The 17,695-nt window shown below is 39.2% G+C and overlaps 1 protein-coding gene across 3 annotated transcripts in view; it reads right to left on the bottom strand.

Moving 5' to 3' along the window:
• USP22 (ubiquitin specific peptidase 22) overlaps window positions 1-14,072 on the bottom strand; it is a 64,594-nt gene extending 50,522 nt beyond the window's left edge. Inside the window, exons 1-3 of one of the 3 annotated variants that reach the window (XM_009993704.1) lie at window positions 14,055-14,072; window positions 10,928-11,054; window positions 1,486-1,599 (exon numbers count right to left, since the gene is read on the bottom strand). In XM_009993704.1, coding sequence (XP_009992006.1) covers window positions 1,486-1,599; window positions 10,928-11,039 — 226 coding nt within the window. In that variant the 5' untranslated portion in view covers window positions 11,040-11,054; window positions 14,055-14,072. Of the gene's footprint in view, window positions 1-867; window positions 913-1,485; window positions 1,600-10,927; window positions 11,063-13,947; window positions 13,963-14,054 lie in introns of those variants that run through there. The other 2 variants (XM_009993705.1, XM_009993703.1) reach the window with 2 other exon arrangements.
• Window positions 14,073-17,695: the final 3,623 nt, after the last annotated feature.

Below are 17,695 nucleotides of genomic sequence, written 5' to 3'. Positions count from 1 at the left end.
TCAGCAGGAAGGGACTGGGGAAGCCTTCCTCTTCTAGAGCATCAAGAAGCTTTATGTTGTTATATTGTTGATTAATTTGGTGCCCAAAACAACACAGTTTAGAAGGGTTTGAAGGAGTTTTGAAAAGAGTTGCATAGCCTAAATGAAAGGTTTAAAAATGTTTCCATTTTGTCTTGCTTTGAAAACCAGTGCTTTGTGCTGAAGCATTTTTAGCTGTATTTTCTTGTTCTAGGACTCACTGACCATCTCACTACTCTTCCCTCCTCCAACCCAACTCCCTCAAAAAGGGGAATAAGCAGAAAGTAGAATGGGATGTGTAGCAGGAAGTAAAAGCAGCCACACTTTTGATACGACATCAGAAAAGCTCTAGTTAATACCATGTTAGCTGCTATTTTTAAAATTGGAAATGAGGTTAAGAATGGTTTGAAGTCATATCAGCCCTGACTACGGCTGTCACATTGAAACAGGATGCCATGGATTCAGTACGAGACATTACTAGACAGAAGTTGTCTGTCTTCACATGCAGACTTCCCCACTTTAAGAAAACATACCCCCTAGAGGCCACTGGCAATGGAAGATGACAAACATTTATAACTGATGCTTAAAAACTACTCAGTTTAGGATAAATGCTACTTCCTTTCCAAAAAAAAAGGAGAAAAGGTTTGTTTTGGAGTAGGTCTATGAAGGAAAGGGCATATGAAATCAAGTCTGCTGTAATTATTCAATCACTGGAACATATCCAAACAAGAGGAAAACAATTTGCATGAGAAAACTGGCATTCTTAACTGTGATCCATGTCTAAAATGGCAAGATAATCAGCAAAGGGACGCTTGTTAGTGAAGTGCGTCGCCAGCCCACGCTTCTTACCTGTCATTGTACACTGGTAGTGAGAAACCACTGTTGGGGTGAAGGCTAAAAAAGAAAAAATTAGGGAAAGCAAACTGAATAAAACAAATGTGTGTACATATATTTGTGTGTAAATATTTCTACATAGATACTGTGCGTGTACCATGAAAGCACAGGTGTGTAAGCAAAGCTGGCACGTTCTATTAGGAAAAAAAAAAGAAATCACACACAAAGGTGGCACTTCATGTGAGGGGAACTGATTTCTTGCCTGTGTCACCTTAATTTAGCCTAAAGGAGCAGACTCCTACATTTTCTACCCACTACAGACCTAACTCTGATCTTACGCAAAATTTGCAGGATAAATGTTAGATATTTTTCTACTTTTTTGCAATTAAAAATTAAGTTTTGGGGTTGTTGCCTTTTTTTTCTTTACAATTAGGTGTGGTGCACGTGGTAAGCTAACAGTCTAACTCCTGGAAAGTAATAGCTAGACATCTCTCTCTCTCTCTCTCTCCCAAGGCCTGCACTGCTATCTCTAAAGAGCTCTTTCTTCCCCTTACTGTTTTTTTGCCATTGACAAATGGGAGGGACAGGTATGATTAAAAACAGAAACAAGAAATTCAGGCAGGAAAACCAAACCTTGTAATTTCCAAGCTTTTCGTTGTTCTTCTTTGGCAATTTGTTCCATGTCTTTGTCGTATATGTAATCTTGACACATAAAGCAGTATATACCCCCATACAAAAGGTCTATGGCTGCAAAACAGAAGAGAAGTTGGGGAGGAGGGGGGGAAAAAAAACAAAAAAAGACATGAGTTCATAAACTAGAAGACTTTTTAAAGCAGGCACCCAGTCAGGCACTCTCTCCTCTCAGTAGTCCACAAAAAGTAAAATCTGTACCTTAGAATCTGGAGTGGGGGGGGGAGGCAAAAAAACAGGGAAATCTTTCCAGTTACCATATGAGTTATTCAATTCTTTCTGGCACAGGAAGAAAATTGTGGAAGACAACAAAGCATTAGCTGCCTTCAAGTTGTTTGTAATTCAGAATATACCTTCAAAAGAGAGAATTAACCAAAAGGCATAAAAACAGCAACTAAAATACATGCAGAACTAATCCTGTAATATTTCTAAGACTTCAGTGATTTCTATTCAAAGCCATTAAAATAATGAGAAAGCACCTATTCAAGTGGAGGCTCAAACAGAAGACAGCACTAAAAGCTCAAGGATACTTGTTCAAGGGAATGGTTTTCCAAAGTATTCCACAGGTTACAAGTCACAATTTCTCTTGCTTCCCTTCCTTTTAGAAGGGACATAGAAACACTGACCAATGTTAAAAATATTTTTCTTACACAACCCTAAACAAAAGCCAACAAATAAAATCCACCAGTTAACTGGGAAGCGACATTCTCCTTCAACATATACCAACAAGTGCAAACTAATCCTATTGCTGATTTTCAGTACACAGAGATGAGGACAAGCCACAATTTAGGGACAGTAACAAAACACTAATATGAGGGAGAATGGGAAAGGAAAAAAAAATAATCACAATTAAGCTACAGATTATTAGTTGTAGAATACTTACTCCATTACAGATTGATCTACCAGTTACGCAGTTACAACACAGAATTTTTCAAAAATCTAACATGTTGGTCACAAAACACAAAATCAAACATTTTTCTCCATATATTTTTTAAAAGATCCCACAAACAGCCCCCCTCCTCCCCAAATAATAGAACAGCTCTGGCAGAATATTAAATAAATAAGACTCTGAGCACTAACACTTTCCATCTACCATCGGAATGGGAACGCTGTGCCCAGAGGCTTCCTTACTTTTCTCAATTTTCTCAATTTACTTGAATGACTGATGAAGTATAGATGTTAAGATCAACACCAACAACAGACCACCTTGCACACACCACTTGTGCAGAGCAGAATGAGCTTCTGGTGTAAAGAATCAGAAAGTATAACAGAAATACTGGTGGAGTAAAAGCCACTGTTGGTCCAGTGCCTGATTAAGCACTCTTGAGAAAATGTCCTCTCTCCAGTGCACTTAGCCAACAATACAGTTGTATTTATGCCAACACTTTCCATGTCATTAAAAAGACTGCAAAAGGTTTTGGACAAATTACCTCAAGCACCATACAGGCCTGATTACAGCACAAAGGAAGGGCAGGAGTTTCTCATGAAAGCAAAAACACGGCTGCTCAGTTTCAGGAGCCTAGGAAAAGAGTCCACTAATAAGTTCCTAATTGTTTCAAATGCATGTGATTCTGGTCATCTGGACATGAAAAATAATGTTTTCTTAAGGGCAAAGTGCAAAACATCCCCTGCCAAGTCACTCTGGTGAGCTGCCATGCCCACCGAGCGGGTCTGGTGGGTGCAGGGCTGAGGGTCCCCACAGAGGAACCTTCTCACTGACAGATGTTCTTCCAAAGCAAGCAACTCAACAGCAACAACTGGAGTTAAACCACACCAAAAAGGACAATGCCCAGACAAAACATTCCCCCTCAAAAGGGGAGAACAAATTTCACCTCATTAACAGCAACATGCTAAAGCTTTTTAAAAAAACCAACAAAAACAACAAACCTAAACTGCTATGAAGTTGGGAGTCTGAACTGAAACACCTGATCAGAAAATTTAATAAAAAGCACAAGAAAGTAGGAGGATGTTTGCATAACAAATATAACAATATCCATTAATATTTGGGATAAAAAAATTAACAGAAACTGGCCTCAAATTCATAAACATTTTGGGAACTACTAACAAAAAATTGACACCTCAATGTTCCAGATTAATCTACTGCTAACTCTGCCATGATGCCCCACAATCCTCATTATAAACTTGCCTTTTTCACAAGGTTCCTCCAGAATGACTGCTATTCCTACCTTCCAGAATCTGCTTTTTTTAACACTGCTACTATCCATCTTGGGAGGGAGTGGGAGGGTGAAATCAATCTCTTAATTCTTAATACATGTACAGAATTTATCACACTGGAAACATAAAACCCACTTTCAGTAGAAATTTCCCTTTTTCTCTTTCATAGGGAAAAACCAGAGTAACTTTTAAAGATTCATAATGTCATTTCACTTAATTGGATCAACCTAGTTTCCTGTTTCAGGAATTCAAAATGCCCACTTGTGGATCACAGGTAAAATAACTGAAGAATGAAAGGGCCTCTTGGAATGTAACATTTTTCTTCGCTTTTACACCTTTATGCTGACAACAGGCTACCATGATTTTCAAGTCAGATCTCCTTGTAACCCTTCATATACAAAATTCTAAACAGCTGCAACAAGAGAGAAAGTAAAAAGATAACTCAATTTTCATTCTAAAATAAAGTTATCAGCCTGGAGAAACAATCAGGCATCACAGAAGATCATGTGGGTTTAAGAGAAACTTTACTGGTTCAAGTGACATTAAGTTTTGAAAGACAACAACTCAGGGGTGAAGTTTAAATTTAGACATCAAAAGGTCTTCAAACTCTCTATCTGGGAGCCAAGTAAAGTGTTTTGTTTAAGCCCAAGTGCTTTACTTTGCCAAACAGACACTGATGTCCTTGTGGAAAACGTTGAGAGCACTGGGATGATGGGAACACAACAACATATAAAAAAAACCAGGGAAGTGTGTTACATCCAGAGTGTGTGTGGGAACAAGTCTCATCCCGATAAGAAGCTTGTACATTCAGTTTTTCAATAACCCAGGTGAACAGACCCAACTCTGCTCAGTTGAAAATGAGACATTAACCACTGCTATCAGGTCTGACATGTTTGTGAATCATGTTTTGGTATCATCTTCCTGGTTGCATTCAAGTACAACAAAACCTACAGCAACACAATTATTTTTACCTGTATTGAAATTAATTCCACTGTGAATTTCTGTGACTCAATCCTGCCAACCCAAAATCAACACACATTCATATTCTACACAAGTCACCAACATTTTGTTCAACTTTAACCAAGGAGTCTAGATTTGTAATTCTTTCAGACAGTATTCTAAGTCAACATCCTAACCTACTTCATACTCCCCAGTTTCCCACATCAAGTGTTAATCATTAAGCCAGTTTCAGATAATAGTCTCAAGTTCACAAGAAGTCATTTTCCAAACTTCAGCCAGCTGTCCACTTGCTCTTCTCTCTGATGTGTTAGCATACAAGTCACTGATTTCATGCTTCCTGTTTTCCTGGCATCTGGAAACTGAATCACAGATCAGAATTCCTGAACTAATAAGATATTAAGGTTTACTGATATGAGACAGAAAAACTTACTAATCCAAATATGGAAAAAAAAAAGAGGAAAAAAATGTCAAAAAACACCAGACTCTGAAGCATTAGTCAAGTTACACATTTGAGTTTTTGCCCTTATCCTTTCAGTTTCTATCAAGGCAATCACAGCCTTATCTCTGCAGGTAACAAAAAAGTATGATTAGCTTTTATTTATATTTATAAAGAAATAAAAATTAAAGGCTAGTCCTGCTAAATGGCGATCCAAGCTAGCATTCAGTGAAATCACTGGGAATCACAGGGACTTACTTGTGGGGCAGGGAGTGGAACCCTGAACTTCCTTTTGTTGCCAAAAATGCTGTGTCAGATACCAAATCTTTTAATACACAATAAAACCCAGCATTATTCTTCACTCCCACAATCAACATTTAAAAGAAACAATATTTTCTTCTCCTAATATTAGAAATAAAACCATTCTACTGCTAAGTATTTTTTCTTCTTTTGCACCAGCACTCAAAAGATCAGAAGTGTTTTTTGGTGGGCTATGCTCTGCAGTCTCCAAGATGTCTACCAACCCCATAGGAATCTAGAATGTTAATGTTTTTAGGGACTGATTTGCCTGCAATCCAAATGTGGCAAGGTCAAAACTAGGAGCCAAATGTTCAACCTCCACACTGTGCACCTCCCTCTCTGACAGTTTTAAAGTATCATCCTGTATCAGTGTGCAAATTCAAGCTAGGGTAGATGAGATGTCTGTCCTAGTATCCCTGGTGGGATCTAGATACCAAAATGTTCTTAACTGCTACTGTGTCAAAATAGTTTATGTTAACTTACTGTGAGCAGAATATTAACATCAGCTACTTGGCCTCATTCAGAAATACAAGTATCATACACACCACACTACTTTTATACATGTGTGTGCACCCAATGTACTACAAAGGGATCTGTAGAATTGCTCTACTTAAGCTGCCCTGGACTTCCTATTATAAAAGATGTTTTGCCTTTTTTCAGACTTCTCCTTGCCCTTCTCTGACCCTAAAAACTTCAACAGGTCCCTTGTTTGCAGCAAATCTTTGAAAAGTGAAAAGGATTAAATCCTCCTGGCTAAAGAACCTTTCTTGAGCCCAGAAAATATTATTCAGGTTTAAAGGAGAGAAATTCTTAAACACTGCCTATTTAGTCTTGCCGTTTTCTTTGGAAATTTCGGGGCAGAATTCCAAAATCACAGCCATCAAGTCTTGTGCTGCTTCATATGACATGAAGCAAAGTGCTTATGCTCATCTGCATGTTCTCATTTGATCAACACTGGACACTCACCTCAAAGCACTATTGTCAATAAAAGCAGCAACAAGATCCAGAACTGCACTGAAGTTAGTCACTGGATCTGAGACAAACAGATCCATGCTGAGCTGGCAATATTCAGCTAAATATTCAGGAGATTGGCTTTCCAAGGGCTAAGAATATTCCAAGTGTAGAGAAAACTCTTTAGGAGTCATTTATGATGCTACAAGATAGCCTGTAGGAGCTCTCAACTACCTGCACTTACCAGAGCAGCTCCTTGGAGAAGACAACTGCAATGAATAAAATCCTGCTGTCTTCTTACCAGTTCAGTCTGGCTCCAAGCTGGATAAGCTGGAATGTGCATCACATAAGCACAGGAGAATTTGCCTGCAATACTTCACACAGTACATCCTAGAAGAGCAGTTATTTTTAATGGCTATGAGCAATACTGGAGGGTCCTGGTTTGAGCCAGGATAGAACTAAGTTTCTTTTTCTCATTTTACTTTTCAGTAAAGTCTCTTTTAAGTAGCTGCAGTTGCTGAAATTAACAGTGTGTTTTCCAGCCAGTGTCTGCCTCTAGGACTGAGAACACTCCATGTTTACAGTTACTGCCAGAGAACGGTTTGAAGAACGTAGGGCACTGCTTGGGTCTGAAGAAAACATCTTATGCTCCAGAATCAGAAGGGAGTATGGGGACACACCTGAGACCCTCCTTTGGGAGGAGCAGACCAGACAGGTGACCAAAGTTAATCAAAGTATCCCATCCTATAATTGTCATACTGGATATAAATTTGAGGGATCACAAAGAACTCTCTCTCTTCCCCCTTCATCCACTGGGAGCATCCCAGAAGGACTCTGTCCATTTCTCTGCCTTTGCTCCCCAATCTCTGCTTTCCTGCAGCCCAGTGTTCCTGCATCCCAGTTCCCACTGACCCCAGGAGTCGAGTCCAGGACTTTTCCAGGGCCTGCCCTGGAGTTTCAGGGGTGATGTGGGTGTTATTGGGGGGTGGGGTGCACAATTTTCATGTTAATCCTCCACTGCTATCTCAAATAATAAGTTCCAAAAGAGCAAAATGTCAAATTCTTCACTTGATCTAGACAAGTTAGGTCCAGTGTGTTTCCTTTTTCTAAGAAAATCAGTTATATTACAAAAAAGACAAATTATCCTGACATGATCCATCTCTGACAGAACTGTATCCTGTTTTCCATTTGCCTTCATCTTAACAGACTTTTTTCAACACCCACACAAAGCAAAACATTAGAACAGGATTCAAATCAACAGGTTGGTAAAATGGCCACATGACCTTTTCTACCCCTTTCTGAGCCTAGATGCAAAAGGAAAAAACAAACTGCTACTCTACCACTATGATACACTGTATGGGAAGTGCTTTAATTATTCCTTGCACACAGACTATAATGAAAATTTTAGCTGTTTCTAAAAGAACTCAGCTGCCATCACACAGAATTAGCATTAGAGTCAATACCTTTCAATGCAAATTAAAACAACTTTTACTGTCATTCCTTTATGTAAGTCTTCTGTTTCTACAGAGTAACTTTCAGATAGGTATGTATTAACAGCAGTACCCTGATTTTTTCCATTGACCAAATATAGAAAACAGCTTTTTCTCATGTTTCCTCTGAATCAGATGAAAAAAACAACAGTTATTTGTTTTCTAGAGGACATAGAAGCTTTTTTAATCCTAGCAAAAAATTCTCAACTTAATCTATAAGCATTATTCTTAGCCTCATCCACCCAGTTCCTCTCACCACAAATGTGTTTATTGGACTGAACCTTACAGCAGCATATACTTAGAAAAACAGTTCCTCAACAAACAGCTTGCAGCTTAATAAATAATGAATGCACTCTAACAGGACTAATTCTGAAAGCAACTGTTTGCCAGTCTCCTTCAGAAATGGAATGGTAGTTCAGTCTTCCAATTGCTTCTTATTTAGTCTTAACCACTGAGCCTCAATCCTGCTATGACACCTACCTCTATTCCTTAACTCCAAAACAGGGTCTTAGAGCAGACCAAGACTTCAACCAGAAACTGCATCATGTGCTGTTTCAGAGGTACTATTTGTGTGCTAAGAGTGCATCTCTAACACATAGAAGCACAGCATGGAAATGCACGAGTTGGCTCCTTACCAAGGAGTTTAAATGGGTCTACACAGAGCTTTGATACCATAATTGAGCTAATCTAACTCAGAAAGGTTATCATCTGTAACTGAATTTCCTAAGCCTCATGCTAGTGATTTTTCTTGCAGCTAAGTAAAATGTGTATATATCTCCCATGTAGGGGAAAACTCCCAAGCAAGTTTACATAAATATTCCACTCCCAAAATCACTTTCATCACATTATATTCCTCCCCCAAGAAGCATTAATCATTATGTAATAGAAACAGAAATTTTTCCCTCAGAGAGAATATTAAAACTTCCTTTGGTGTCTGCCTAGGAATTTCAGTCCCTGTTATCAGGAAGCTGATAAAAGAATCACTACTATGGTTTCAAGATGAACTCTACAGCACCAACCTCTCTTTTACTTCACAGTCATCTTCCTGTTCCTTCTACTTAGGGACTAAGTTACTATGTGTTTTCCTTCATTAGGCAACTGTAGAAGAGATGAGGAATGGACCACCAGTTCTAACAAGGACAGAACCCACCAGCAGATTCCTCAGGTGCTAGAACCTGATTTAGAAAGACTCCATAGGAAGATGACCAAGGGTGCTGATGGCACACATCCATTTGGAATAATAAAATCTGAAGCTTGCAAAAAGCTCCAAAAGGATTTCAACATACCTAGCAAATAGTAAGAAAACAGCACTGAAACACAACAGGAAAAGACTAGTCTGAATTGTCCCAAATCTTCAAGGTCCTGGTCACTTATCTACTTCTTTCTAAAGGTTTTCACAGCTGATTTATGGAATTAATGATTCCCAATCCAGAGGCAATATCAGCCTACCATGGTGATTGACCAGAGATTGTACAATGCAGGGAGTAAAAAAAACACCTCTTCACCTACATCCACAACTCAAGGAATATCCTAAAATAAGCACAGTATTACTAATATACACTGAATAGGCAAGCAGATGCAAGAGCACAGGTATCACCATAAGGTCAGAGTGTGTCTAATTTATATTGCTCAGGGAAGCAGAGATAACAAGGGATGTATTTTAAGAACACTCTAGACTATGATTCTGAAGCCTCTTACAGCAGATAGCTGCAAACACATCACTACCAGTGCCCAGGCAGCTGTTACAGCTGAAATCTATGATATTTCTTAGAACTGTGATTAAGTGTGCAGTTCCTGCTGGTCTCCATGGAGACTGATGTTGGCTCAGCAAAAAGTCACCAAGTGTTTTAAAATCATTCCTGTTCCTTTTGAAATTTCAAAGCCCTGCACTCAGTTTTGCCTATCAGATGGTATTTCCCCAACCACAACTGCAGCAGTAAAAGCAACCAAACGCAGGAGCAAAACTACAACTGTTTTTACAGATCATTTCACACGCAGCTGGAAATTAAACACCAAAACACACACTAAAAAAACCCTGAATCTTCAAAACTGGAAATCAAGCAGTTAGTTGTACAATCTTCACATTATCTGTATTTGTGCACCCGGTACATTATACTTAGCTGCAAAATAATCCCTTTTGGGATTATATAATAATGTATTCTGTTCTTTGGCTTGTATAATTGACTATTGCCCTTTTTATCTAAAATTTATTTCTTCTGGGAAGCACTTTAACTGACATGTTCTTAATTGTCTGGTACCATGACAATAACTACAACAGCCTTCAAGCAAGGGTGCATCTTTACACAGATGGTATTTCACTACATCACACAACAGCAAATTTTACCTTGCACAAGAGCTAACTTTAAGAATTTAGGCTTTCCAAATAATCAGATAAACAACAGCTCACAACACATGCAACTGTTTGACTATTTTGTAGCACCAAAACTGACAGAATAAAAGAACTTGTTGGCATATCAATGTTTATGAGAGAGCTATTCTGTATCAGTTAAACTGTTTTCTTATGACTTAGATTATTGACCCCACTGGAAACAAGAAGCCAAGACAGAAAAAAACCCCAAACAACCACCAAAAACCCCCAAGACTTAAGTTCAAATAATTCTGATGGTTACTTGATTTGTCTTTTTGTGAGAGGAATGATGGATTTTTCCCTTGGTGAGAACAAAAAAAGTGAACATGACCTGAAAAAAGTTCACTGCTCTAGTTCAAAGCACTAAAACCACTATTTTTCACACTCAGAAAAAAAAAATTGTCTATACACATTTTAATTGTTTTTCCCTATATGTTAGATTAATTAATAAATAGTAAAGATACTAAACAATAAGAATTCAAGTTGTGAACAAAAGCTTATCTGTGATACAGTGAGAGCTTAAGCACGAAGATTAAAAATAATGCCTCTAAACTAACAGAAAAAACAAAACAAACAAACAAATAAAATTGATCTCCCTGTCTAATGAGGTAGCTACAAGAAAGTATCACCTTACTGGCCTAGAACTGACAGGGATACTAGAGCCAGTTACAGAGCATCAGTGAATACAGCAGGATGACAACTTACCTAAATTGTGTCGCTTTGTCTTTGCGTGCTCGTGAATATGTTTCTTTGTAAAGCAGCCAAAGAAGACACAGTAGAGGCAAGAGTGGAGTCTGTTCAGGTGGGCACCACACATATGACAAATGCACGACTTTGCCTGAAATAGAGAAAGAGACACAGAAAATGAACAAGAGAAATGTCTCTGCCAGTGTAGCTGAAGGAGCACAGACCTAAATGTTCTCCCTTTGCCTTGAGACCTGCAATTGGGCACTGCAAAGCAGCAGGGGAAACAGGAGTTGTGCCCTCATGACAAAAACACCAGCTAGACACATTAATGGAGAAAACTCTTCCATTCACCCAGTACATTTCCAAGTCTTGATAGAGAACAGATGCCATCTAAGAGCAGACGATAACCAAGCCATTTATAACCCTCAACTGGCAGTTTAATCAAAGTTTCAAGCCAGGGTAGGCAGGCACTGCTGCCAGGAGACACAGTCCTACCACTCTCTCACTGCACCTGGACGTTTCTATTCCAATACCAACCAGGTACCAGCAGAACAACCTACACAGCCAGTCATATGCTCAAGCTGGGAGATATGAGGTATTTGAAACTAAACTGCCACTCCCCTTCAAACGAACCTATGTCAGTTTCTCCACCCAGCTCACTATGAGCCCTACACACCCACTGCTGGTGCAGAACCTGTGGGCATTATGGCTAGTGCAGCATGGGCTTAACAACCCAGCAGATGCTGATTACCAGGGGAGAGAGGTCTCCATATATCTGTCCTAGCTCCATTCTCCAGAATCACCCTCAACCCACAGTCCCTACCTTGGAGCAATGGGCTTTGCTGCCCAACAGCACCTCTCCTAAGCTGGTTCAGCTTGCGAAGCTGAAGCCAGACTAAAACTCATCTTTTGTCAGGTCAGTAAGTTTGAGGGGATGGAGGAGACTTGGATGGACATCAGAGCTCAGGGAAAGCAAGATGTCCCAGCAGGGAGGTACAAGAGGTGATGAGGCAGGAGGTTTGGGTGGTTGGAGCACAGCTCTGCTGTTGGACAGCACAGAGCTCCTTGATCCACTCAAAAGCTGTCATGTAACTTGAACATTAAAACGTTTGTGGGCACACAGCATCATATTTCTCTGCTGGGAGGTTTTGCCAGATCCATTCAATAGATTTCTCTGTACTAGCCTACAAAATAGCGGTACAACACCAAATCCAAACCAAAGAGTTCTGAAAGACACTTCTGCCACTCTCAAGACTTGCTTTGAATCAAATTTAGAAATCAACGTTCTGACTGTTCACCAGGAAGACCCAGAATGGGGAGGTACATAAGGAAAGTTATCATGATTCAGTGGAAATTAATAAGCATCTAAGCCTAACATGATGGTTTGTATTCGTATAACAATATATTTTAACAAGCAGGCCTGAAGGAAAAAAAAAAGGGCAAGTAGGTTAAGTAGACTTTGACTCTCAGTCATATTTGAAGAGCTTTTTAAGCCAACTCTCCACAGAACTTTCTCTTAGCATAAAACTCAGGTACTTCAACAAATTTTTTGAAAAATTACTGTCTAGTAAGAGACTTAAGAGAATTTGAGGGATAAGTCTCTTGTTCAACAACACCAAAAAAACAATTCCAAGTCCAACACTGCTTGACTGGATGATACAGAGAGGAGAAATCTCTCACAGTAAACTCACTTTTCATCTCAGACATCAGCAACTGCACTCAGACATATGTTCAAGAGTAACTGAACTTCTGTGACAGCTTAGACGAACAGAGATCACTTACAGGGATATGCCATATTTTACTGACTACTCCTTTGCTTGTCAATATAGAAGCACCTTTTTTCCTTCATATAAAAAAGAATTGGAATTACTAAAATACTAAGCTATGATCCACCCAGGCAATGCATTTCATTAAAAATAACCCTCAAAATTCTTCAGTAATATTTGCCCAGTCTGCCACAACTTAAAATTAGTGCTGAATAAATAATGCAGGATCCTGTTCTCTAGTCTGGCAATTTTCTTTTAGAATACTTATGTCTCTTAAAAAAACAACCAACTAAGCAGCTTGCAATATGCTGCACTGTGTCATTTCTTTTCAAGCTTCTACAAATTAAGACTTAAATCCTGAATCTCAGATGTCATGTACTCAAAGTTCTCCTAAGTTCTGTCAGATGAAAATAGAATGGTTGAATCTAACCTCACACACCTACAGGAACAAATATTTTAAAGTAGGACCAAAAAAAAATAAATTCACCATCACCAGCATCATTTCCATCTTTAGAAAAATACTGCAGAGCTGTCAAACTGTTGCCTAACGGTCGCTCTTTGGCTGCAAAAGCTAAATAGGACCAGCCTATCTGTTAAGATTGCTGCTATGACAACAACTCTAGCAACTACCTAACTTACTGAGCCAGCTAAGAATAAATCTTTTAGCATTAAATGTATTGTAAACAGATGACATAGCAAGCATGTAAAACATGATCATTTTAGGGCAAAAGGCAGAAAATTCATACCCTAGGAGTTGTGTTTTTCAACGAAAATTAAAACAAATTTTTGGTGGAGTTTCTTACAAGTGGTAAGTTAACAGATAAGTTCAATCACTTCTTTAAAGGAAGCTATTTAGCCATATCCTCCATTTGTTCAGTACAGCTCAAGATGTTGCTTTCTAAAATTGTAAGAAAACAAGGTTAAAAGACAGTGAAGAAAGAAATCGATATAAAAAATACATAGTGGCTATTCCTAACTAGATTAGCTGCCTCCTTTTCATCTGTCTGTGCTTTTAAGCAATTTGCTATGTTAAACCAAAGCTGCCACTCTCCCATCCCAAATGATCAAATTACTTTGTTTCATAATACTCCCACCCCTACTGGCATCTCTTGAGGAGACAGTCTAAGATGAAACAAACCTGCACACGAGTGATCAAAAATCAGTTGGATCCATAAAGTCACAACTTTTTCAAAAAAGCAAGAAGGAATCGTTGATGGTCCAGATGTTTTAGGGAAGTGAACCAGTATTTCAGCTGCAGAATCAACCTGTCACTTCTGCTTTTCTCTTGGATGTCCTCTTAGATACAAGAGCACCCATAAACATAGAGTCCTCCCCTTCCTCCATAGCCTCTCCCCTTTATATCCTGCTCTCTCCATAACTTTATTCTGTTGCCTTCTTGCTTCTCTCCTTTATTCTCCTCACCCTCAAGTACTCTGCTCTCCATCTTTAACCCTCTTCTCTCTCCCCATACACTCAGTCCCTCATCTTGTCTCCAGCTAGTCTTCCTTCAGTCCATGCTGAACCTCTACCTCCTTTAATTTTGCTTTGCTATTCTAACCAACTGCACACAGACACCAGAAGAGGTCCCAAGTGTTTTATTTTTGGAAGACTATAATCAGCTTTTAAATGACAGAAAACTGTAAAGAATGGTCCTGCACAATGCAAATGGTGTATGCACACAGTAACTGACATTTCTGATAAAGCTGCAGGAGTGAGAAGCATTCCAACCCCAATTCCTTCCTTAGTGTTTCTCCCCTACTGATCCCTTTTGTTACTACTGAGACAGTAGTAACTCATGCCCAGATTCTCAGCAATGCTGTTATACCTTATAATGGAATCATAGAATATGCTGAGTTGGAAGGGACCCATCAGGATCATGGAGTTCAACTCCTGCCCATGTAGGGCACTCCTAGAATCACACCATGTGCCTGAGAGCATCATCCAAACACTTCTTGAACCTTCTTTAAAGGAGGTTAAAGCAGCCTAGCAAACAATGCTAAAACTAGTGCAAGACACACAAAAGAGATCTGGTTGCTTACTGACCTGTGTTACAGGTGACAAGTCCCATCTCTAAAGACTACCTGCTCTTGACATTGTTAATAGTGAGTTAAAAAGAAAGCAGCAGGCATCAGTAGGTCAAATAAACTAGGCTGCTGACACTTCAAGTCTTTTCCCAAATTGTCAGAATAGCTTATTGTTACTTAACCATTCTACCATCAGAACAGCAGTTGAGAGAACTGATGCATCCAGCTGGTGTTTTGCCCTGCCAGTTCCCTGTCCAACACCTTTCCTGAGGAAGCCCAGGCTCCACCTGAAGCACAAAGGTCATGCTGGGCACATAGCATCAACTGTTCCAAAAAACCTACAAACTTGTTTCAACTCCATATAATATTGCTCCTCAAATGAACAACTGGCAGTTTCCAGGGGCAATACACTACCCCTGCCAAGCAAACAGTGCAGAAAATGCAATAGGCACACAAAAGGCCTCAGCTTTTGCAAACCATCCTTCCCTACTGCCAGCTACTTCAGAAGTAGTTTTAGAAGATCAATTTATATTTAATTGTACATGAGAGGAAAACATCTTTTTAAAGAAGGTTTCCACTAGGGTACTTAAGTAGTCTTGCCCCTTATGCTCACACTAAATATACTAAAGCACTTTCAGAACAGAGTTGTTGTCAGTTAGGAGCTTGTAAGCCAAAGACCTCCCACCTTTCAGTCTGCAAACCATATTCACCACAAAGTTTCACAGGAAAAGATGAACTAGGTAACACTAACAAGACGGTGGGAGGCTTCAGAGGTTAAAGATCTTAAGGAACCTCTTGCCACACTGTATGTGCTCAACAAGTAACTCAAAGCAGCAGATGAGTAAGGTACTCCTAAAGCAAATAAACTATGGGTCCCTGCAAGTGTTAGATCATGCCCAAATTCTTAGCATTAGGAAAGTAAACATTTCCCAATACAAATCTACTTCTACTTCCCCATCTTTTAAAATAAGTTTTTGTATAAATCAGACATAACACTTAGAGACTTCAGAAACATGAGGATAAAGCAATTTTCTAATATATTACCATAATTATTTAAAGTCTTTGGAGGGGTACACTTCACTTTCCAGCCCAAAACCAAGCCTAACTCTCAAGAAAGAAATTTAATTTCAGTCAACAAGGATTGTTTGTTGTGCAGCTCTAAATATCCCTACCTACAGAGTACAGGTGTATGTGGGCAAGTCTCTCTCCATATATAAGTTTGTAACCATAACCCACTTTGCTCCCGAGAAACAGCATTTGTGCTTCAGAAACATGACTTCAGCTCAGACTATTCCTTTCAAGGAAGCATTTAAGTGGACTTGAGAGAAGGTGAACCCAAGGCACAAGGAGACACTGAAGAGCCCCACTCCTGACTGTTACTTTTGAGGTAGCATTTGTGAGAAACCTATTCCAAAATTAACCTTGGTGCAACCAGCAACTGCATGCCTCCTTTAGCCTAATTTTTTGGAAGAAAAAAAGGGCAACACAAAAGGTCATATAACCAAGCACTGCTTCTTACTTCATTGAAGATGGACACCCTATGGCTCTTCCAAAAGCAGTATTTCTTCTGCCATGTGGGAGGAGAAAGCCTATATTAAACCACAGCTGACAATATTTATTACTGTCGCGTACTCTTTGCACCTTAAGAGTAACAAATTCAGGTCAAATCTGCTTTATGACATTTCTGCTGCTTCTTGGTCTACATTTCCACCAAGTTTCTCTGCACTGCATTCCCAAGGCAGGCACACCACAGACCCACCAGCCATTAGCACAAAGCCTGGGATACTTCATAAATTTAAATACTTAAAACTTCAAAGCCATGTTCTTTGGTTTCAAGAAACAAAAAAAGGGAATTGATTCTCCAGCTCTCCGTGCTGTGGCATATAAATCACTCCTCCACATCCTGATAGGATGATTCAGAGTTACTCTGAGTCAGTGCACATTTCTGACACATCAGCTTTACAAAAATCAACTTAAGTATTGTTCCTCCACTTCCTACAACCAAGTCTTAATTATTATATTGTCCAATTAGAAATGTGAACACTTTTTTAAAGGAATATAACATCAATACTGTAAATTTTGTTTCCAGCTCCACTAGGGTGGGGATACTAGTAAAGGTTTTATTAGTACTAGCAAAGCTGTGCACTAGTTACAGAATTTTGTGCTTTGCTAACTGTTCAGAAAGTCACTTTAAAAAAACTCCAACCCAAGTAACTTCCTAAACTGGGTTATTCTAAATGTTTGTTTAGACAGCAGCAGAAAAAGTTAAGGATTTCAGCTCTGTTCATCAGCAAACACTAGATCTAAAGCACTTGCTCTGCACTGGTGTACTTGCTGGTTCCCAGATTGCCACTGGGTGCAGCAGAGAGAAGATCCCTACACAGCTTTCCTGGTCTGTGAACAGGACACCGGGCTCTAACCACAAGCTGAGCACAAGTTTGAAAACAAAACAACGATGTCACACTTTAAAGATGAAATAGCCTAAGCTGTTAAGTAACACCACATTTCTCAAACAGTATAAATAAAAATATACCATTATGACCATCTGAGCAGCTTGCTGTCCTTCTGCAGATGGGATTAACCCACAAATCCCACTTCTGCATCTAAGTGAAAAACCTGTGGAAGAGGGAAAACGAAAGTCCTGAACAAGTTACCAAAGAAGGCAGAAAGCAACTTGGAAGAAACTTTTCCTTCCAAACTGATAAAACTTTTCCATTACACTTTATTCAAGATGCTGCATCCCAGCAAGGGCACAAACCAGCTGTCTTTTGATAAAACAAACTAGTATGTACATGAATTCAAGCTCCAAAACCACATATTCTCTAGAGAGCAGTGCAAGTCAACCTAAAACTGAAGAACTTTGATGAAATGAAAACATTTATTTGGGGGTGGAACAGAGACCTGACTAGTTATCACTTAACCTCTACATAGATTTTTTTTTTCCTGTCTCCTTACTCTGGATAACATGTCAAAAATTTGTTGGGTTTTTGTTTTGT

Source organism: Chaetura pelagica, unplaced genomic scaffold, assembly GCF_000747805.2.
Source record: "Chaetura pelagica isolate M959 unplaced genomic scaffold, ChaPel_1.0 scaffold213, whole genome shotgun sequence".
In the NCBI taxonomy this organism is placed as follows: domain Eukaryota; kingdom Metazoa; phylum Chordata; class Aves; order Apodiformes; family Apodidae; genus Chaetura; species Chaetura pelagica.
This window is presented reverse-complemented; position numbering and strand designations above follow the sequence as displayed.